Here is a 6,953-nt window from a genome sequence, read left to right on the forward strand (position 1 = left end):
CGCTAAATTCTAACTGAATTCCAGGCCATATTTATTTTTTTGAGCAGAATTTTTTTTTCCTGAATCAAATTCAATCCTCAATAATTTAAATAAAAAAACTAATATCGAATAAAAGTTTCACATCCATATTAAGACATAAAGTCAACATATATAAGATAATAGACACTGTCTTCATAACCACAGTACAATTCATATCACAAATCTAAAAGACAACATAGTACAATAACACAAACATAAAAGACATCACCAAAGTACAAATCAAAATACATAACTTCAGTAACAGAACATGTTTGGTAGTAATGGAAGGTCATTACACTAATCTTCAAACTCATTATCATCATCACCATCATCTGGATTCTGCTGGTTGGTAGGTGGATTAGCAGAGGTTGAAGGACATTGACTGGTTCTCTCAATGATGAATCTCTGCATGAATTCAAACTTCTCATCATAACTCTTCATTTGATCCTTAAGCATCGCATTTTCATATGATAATTTAGAAACAAGATGCCTCATGGTCTCATGCTCTGAAAGTGAGATGTCAACAGTTGTTGCAGAACGTTTATATTTTTCAGCTAGTTGCCCCAATCCATATATCCTCCCCTTTGTGTTCACACCTCCAACAACCTCCAAGTAGATATCATCATCAGATTTTTTGTTGGCACCTTCAACATTCTCTTGTGAGTCTCGTACAGTAACACTTCTTTCATAATCAGCCTTAAAATAACATTTAGATATTAGATGTAAAGATAGATGTAAATAGGACCACACTTGAAACATCACATGAAAATTATAATATCTTAAATGTTGTTAACTTACTGCAATTTGTTCTGCTACTGGGGAGACAAACTTTGTGGGATCTTTTTTATATCGATGGGTCTTCAGAAATACATCCCAACAACCTAGATCCTTGTCACTTGAAATTTTCTGCATAAAATTGTAAATTAGTTTAAATGTTCATAAAATGAGAAAGCAAAATATGGCCAAATCCAATTGTGCTACATACCTGTCCTGTACAAATACCATAAACCAGAACACACTTCTTGCAGTCAAAAGAAAAAACCAGCAACTAAGATGCTGAATGGAACTCCTTAGTTGTTGTAAAATTACAATTCAATTTAATACATCCAAACTTTACAATTTAAAACTTGTTAGACACTGCTTAGATTTTCAATTTTATCTAACTACCTCTAGATTTATTAGTAGCAAGTTTAATAAGTCAAATTTCAGTACACTTGTAGCATCACACCTTTATGCCTAAGTTCTAAATTGACAAAACAAGGTGCTGCTACACAGAACTTTGAAGGCTCGACTCCTCATTTTTAACTCATGCAGGCAGAGTTTCAAAGCAACATATGGTAGTAGTTCAGTAAATGGATCCTAAATCTAAAAGCAAATTAAAGCTTAAATGAAAGCATTCATCAATACAATGGCTTACCATTCTCTTAAGGTGCTCAGATGTTGTGATTGATCCTCCAGTATGTAGTGGTCGATCGGATGATTTTCTATTTGCAGAATTTTTTTTTGCCTTCTCCTTCCAATTTTTATCCTTCCATTTTTCTTCCAATTCAGCATGATACTCACTAGGAATCCAAGTTCCTTGATCTTGCCCTGCCCGGACCCTATACAATGCGTCTGATAGTTGACTACTAGCTTTTTGATCAAATGCTTTGCGTACTGCTAACTCTTGCTCAGGAGGCCAACTACACCTTTTCTGCAACAAAAATATTGTGAGATCATTAAATAGTATAATAAGAAAATTTGATTAAAACATACAAAAACATAATAAAATAAACATACCTTAAATTCACCAAACCACACGTCGGTCAAAGCTTTGTTTTCTCGCTTCACATCCCCATAACGTATCCAAGCCCCTTCAAACTTACTTTTTATGCACTTCGTAACTTCACGGGATATTTTAGACTCAAACCTATGAAAACAAATTCAAACCATTTGTAAATCTTAAACATAGAGATTATTACCAAAAATAAGGGCATACTTGTAACAACTTACTTTTTTCCTTCTACTAAACGGACCAGAAGTTTTCCATTAGCATCAACAGTGGCATTTGGACCATGTACACAAGTGGAATCATGAGTAGAAGTGGAATCTACAGAATTGCGCAAGGGACTAAGCGTTGTTGGAGTATGCAGGCTCTCTGTAGTGGAATCATGATTGCTAGGACTAGAAGTGATTGATTGAGGAGGTTGGGATGGAGAAGGCAGTGTCGGCTGCTCCATACCTTTGCCTTTCCCTCTTCCCCTAATTCTACCCCCCCCTCTTCCTCTAGCATTACCTCCCCCTCTTCCTCTACCAAAACCTCTACAACCATTGTCTTCCATCTATATAAATATAAAGTATATGTAACTAATGCAAATATAAGAAAACACAAAGAAAATGTCATGTTGTTTAGAAAAGTATATTTTAACGAAAACACATAAAAGGAAATACATAAAATATGAAATAGAAGCTCATAACACTGTTTGTCGATCAATACATAAAATGACATAAAAGTTCATAAAAAAATACATAAAAGAAAGACATAAAAGCTTAATGTCTTAGTTCAAGTCTCCATCTTCTTCTATAAGTTCTCCATCTTCTTCACTACTTGATGAGTATTCTATATCTTCATCTTCTTCCTCTTGATCCTCCAACTCCATTTGGTTCGGTGGTAATTCTTCTCCTACACCACTGATATTCAATTGAGAAGCAACAATGACTAAAAATATTTTAACCAGCCAAATACAATGTCATCTATAAAATATGATTAACCAACAAATTGAATCTTTTGGAAACACATCATCCAAGGGTAGTAAAACAAAACTCTAACAAAAATTGGTTTAATATTTCTGCATAGTGGACATAAACCAGAAACAAGAAGTATAGATCAAAGTGGAGCTAAGAACAGAGAATAACAAATTTCCAAACAAGAAGTATAGATCAAAGTGGAGCTAAGAACAGAGAACAATATTTAATTTGAAAAATAATTTTATCGCATAATACAATATCTAGCTGCATAGCCATATTCCAGGCTGACCAACCCACAATGATGACAGAAGTTTACATTGCATGGGCTTGAATCCTCATATAACAGGGAAAAAAAGGAAAGCTGGAATGGTACAACATGAAGCCTTTTCCTCCCACTTTATTCAAACTTTCTTTATTATAATTTAATGATGACTATACTTTGCAGGAATGCAGGGTTTCAAAAGTTCAAAAATAAATGCCCATCAAAGTTCCCATGAGAGGCCACCATATGTAGAATACTACATTCATGATTTATCATAAAATTAACAAAAAAAAGAACAGTACAGAGGCTAGGTTTTCGCAATAGGAAGAGTGAAGCGAACGATAGCAACGAGGAGGAACATAGAAAGTAGATTTGAAGGGGAAAACCTGAACCTGATCGAGAGGTGAATTCGAGAAGAAGATTTGGAAAGAATGAAGACCGCACCTGAACCTGATCGAGAGGAATGAATGAAGAGTGCGATGGTGTATGGAGCAGCGGTGCAAGGGTGGAGTTGCGGCGGCGGTGCAAGGGCGGAGGTGCGGCGTCGCAACGGCGGAGGTGCGGGGGAGTCTCCAGGTGCGGCGCGTTAGGGTTTTAAGTGATGAGTGTTGAGTTGTGAAGTGAAGTGTGATTTGGGAAGTTAAAGATCCAGAGTAGTTTTGGTGAATTTTGAAACTTAAAAGAAAACAAAAGTTAATATACATTCTTGTTCTATTACAATCAACAAAAATATCACAGCACAGTTGGTTTGACTCAATTTGTACACTACCCTAGTCCCGGGTTCAACTCTTGGATGTGGCAAATTTTTTTGCTTTATTAGAAATCCAAAGCATTAGCGACGGAAAACGTTACGTCGCTAACGCATTTCTCAAAAAATCTTCGTTTTGCGACGGATCTAGCGACGGAGTATCAGCGACGGCTGTAAAACCGTCGCTAATTTCCAAAAAAAAAGTCAAAAAAGAAGACTAGAGAGGGAATCAGCGACGGAATCTTAGCGACGAAACATATCCGTCGCTAATTACCTCGCTAAAGTTATTTAAAAAAAATTATTCGAAGAAACAGCAACCCCTCGCTGATTCTGTCGCTATTAGCGACGGATATGCACCCGTCGCTAAAAATCCGTCGCTAATAGCGAGTTTTCTAGTAGTGATATGTGATTGCTTATATATTTAAAGTTGTGGAATTGATATTGAAAACCAAAAAAAAGAAGTTGTGAAACCGATGAACCGAACCGATCTAAATCGTTCATCATCGATTCGGTTCGATTCGGTTTTGAAATTTTTTTGGTTAACTTTTGATGGAAACCGAACCAATGAATTTTGATTGGAACAGTTTTCAGTTTCGCCTAAAATCAGTCCAAACCGAACCGCGAACACCCCTATTTACAAATAATTTATCTTGGCTAATAATATCACTTTTATCTCACTAAAAGTGTGCGTGGATTCGAAGTGTCAATAAACTCATTATTTATCATATTTATATAAACTGATTGATTGTGGCATTCCGTTTAAGAGAGGATGTTAAGTTTTTTTTTTTTTTATAAGCAAATGGAATATATTGAAGAGAAGTACAAGGGGTATTTCAACCCAATATAAATAGGGGACACAAGAAAGAAAAAAATAAGAGCTATTACAAATACATTGTCATAGATCCACCCACTAAAAATAAGAGAGAATGTTAAGTATTAGTATTTTATTTAGTTTTGTATTTCTGTTAGTTTCTCCTATTGTTTAGGAGTGTTTCCCATGTTTTCCACGTCTTAGTAGTGGGTAGTTTCTCCTATCCTTTACTCATTCAATAAACAAGATAATTCTCCCACTGATTTTTATATATGATAGCTGGTACCCTTAAAATTAACAAGACTGAGAAGGTCGAAGTAGCTCCTGAGGTCAGCCTTGATTTGTACAAGTTTCATTTTCATTTTATTTGTGAAATTAGGTTTTCTCTCACCATGCATTCATGTTGAGGCTTAACAACAAAGAATATTGTGTGTTCAGATTATTTCTGCCGCTAGAGATGTCCAGGAAAAGACCGAGATTTATGCGCCTTTTAACATTCTTCCATTGGATTCTGCCGGGGCTTTGAAGAGGTATCACTTTTTCCATGGTTGTGGAGTCTCAGTGTTTTGCTTGGACTTTGCAGTTTGCACCGAATTCATTGGCTTTGTCTTTCGGGAGAAGGTTTATGATGACTAAGTAAAATTTGTGTAGGCAGTATGCCCCAACAAACTTTGCTAATGTGTTTGCTTTATTTTGGCTCAGAGAGAGCATTTGGTTCTGCTTCTTGCTAACTCTCACATAAGGCTACACCCCAAACCTGAGCTTCTCAACAAGGTATGTAACTGTCTCTCTCTTCATCCTGTATTTGGCTAAACAATCATATAGAATTAAAATTAATGGAGCTAAACCAAAAATCAGAAATCGAGAATTAATGCTTTTGCAAAAATTACATTTTATACACGGCTAGGCTCTGACCTGTAGTTAAATTCTACTATATGAATTTTTTTGGACATTTGCAGCTTGATGATCGCGCAGTTAATGCAGTGATGTACGATCTCTTTAGGAATTACAAAAAGTGGTGCAAATTTTTGGGACAGGATAGTTTACGGTAAGATATAATATAACAATATCTCTTTCAGCAAATATTATCCTATTTTTCCTTATCAAACTTTTTATGCTAAAATACTTTTCTTGTTTATTCACACAGACTCCCTCAAGGTCAACAAGAGATACAGTAGAGGAAGTTACTATATATGGGCTTATACCTTCTGATATGGGGTGAAGCATCCAATCTCCGCTTCATGCCGGAGTGTCTATGCTACATATTTCACAATGTGAGTGTATATTTTTCATATGTTTCACAATATCTGATCTTGTGCCAGAATGTCTTTGCAAATGATATGTAACTCCTGCTTTGTTTTTTCAATTCTATTATTTCACATACATTAGTAATGTTCTGCATGTATTTAATAATATTTACCTACAACTTCAGATGGCATATGAACTTCATGGTTTATTGGCCGGGAATGTCAGCATTGTTACTGGTGAAAACATCAAACCTTCTTATGGTGGTGATGATGAGGCATTCTTGCGGAAGGTTATAACTCCCATATACCGCGTAATTGAGAAGGTATGGTTTTTTCTGTTATGGACATTATCAGCTTTCTTCTCGGTGATGAGTTATAATCATTCTAATAATATAGGAAGCAGTAGAAATGGAAAGGCTCCTCACTCGGCCTGGTGCAACTATGATTATCTAAATGAATATTTCTGGTTTGTTTGGCTTTTGATTTTTATTTCTTATTGAAATCTTTGGCTTGTTTCATCTTTCATTAATTGACAACTTATTGTTTTGATGTTCGTTGCAGGTCACGTGATTGCTTTTCTCTTGGATGGCCCATGCGTGATGATGGAATTTTTTTTAAATCAACATTTAATTCGACACCGGTATTTAATTTATTCTCTAAGTAATTACGTGCTTGAATGTATAATACTAGCACATATTTGTTAAGTTGGAAGAAAAGGTCAGCTGGAAGAATTGGCTAATCAAATTTTGTTGAGACCCGGTCATTCTGGCACATATTCCGCAGTTTTATCGCCTTTGGACCTTTTATTTTCTGGGTTTGCAGGTATTTGTTTTCGGCAGTTCTTGGAAAGGAATTTCAGTTATGGAAATCTTTCAGAAATTAAAGATGTCTTATATAGTCTCTCTAGCATTTTCATCACAGCAGCCATTCTGCGCCTTCTTCCTCAGAGTAAGATACAGTCACTTAAGTGGCTTTATATTTGTTAATTAATTAATCATGTGGTAGAGAGAAACTCTACCAAGTAAAATCAAATGAAGAAAACCAAAAGAAAACTAAGAAAAGAAGATAAAATAAAAGTTTGTCAATTTTCTTGTTAACATTTCACCATGGAAGCAATACAACTTATACTATCTATCCTCT

The 6,953-nt window shown here is 35.4% G+C and overlaps 3 protein-coding genes across 3 annotated transcripts; 1 reads left to right on the forward strand and 2 right to left on the reverse strand.

Moving 5' to 3' along the window:
- Nucleotides 1-104: 104 nt before the first annotated feature.
- On the reverse strand, nucleotides 105-1,163 carry LOC130732611 (uncharacterized). Its single transcript, XM_057584623.1, has 2 exons — nucleotides 817-1,163; nucleotides 105-714 (listed from the first exon to the last, which is right to left on the reverse strand). The coding sequence occupies exons 1-2, from the start codon at nucleotides 928-930 to the stop codon at nucleotides 316-318; spliced, it is 513 nt and encodes a 170-aa protein (XP_057440606.1). The 5' UTR covers nucleotides 931-1,163; the 3' UTR covers nucleotides 105-315.
- Nucleotides 1,164-1,377: 214 nt separating this feature from the next.
- LOC130724112 (uncharacterized) lies at nucleotides 1,378-2,339 on the reverse strand. Its single transcript, XM_057575287.1, has 4 exons — nucleotides 2,011-2,339; nucleotides 1,798-1,927; nucleotides 1,436-1,711; nucleotides 1,378-1,383 (listed from the first exon to the last, which is right to left on the reverse strand). The coding sequence occupies exons 1-4, from the start codon at nucleotides 2,337-2,339 to the stop codon at nucleotides 1,378-1,380; spliced, it is 741 nt and encodes a 246-aa protein (XP_057431270.1).
- A 3,406-nt stretch (nucleotides 2,340-5,745) lies between these two features.
- Nucleotides 5,746-6,696, forward strand: LOC130724124 (callose synthase 5-like). The gene is made up of 3 exons (XM_057575298.1): nucleotides 5,746-5,840; nucleotides 5,999-6,279; nucleotides 6,636-6,696. The coding sequence occupies exons 1-3, from the start codon at nucleotides 5,760-5,762 to the stop codon at nucleotides 6,694-6,696; spliced, it is 423 nt and encodes a 140-aa protein (XP_057431281.1). The 5' UTR covers nucleotides 5,746-5,759.
- Nucleotides 6,697-6,953: the final 257 nt, after the last annotated feature.

This window comes from Lotus japonicus, chromosome 1, assembly GCF_012489685.1.
Source record: "Lotus japonicus ecotype B-129 chromosome 1, LjGifu_v1.2".
Taxonomy (NCBI): domain Eukaryota; kingdom Viridiplantae; phylum Streptophyta; class Magnoliopsida; order Fabales; family Fabaceae; genus Lotus; species Lotus japonicus.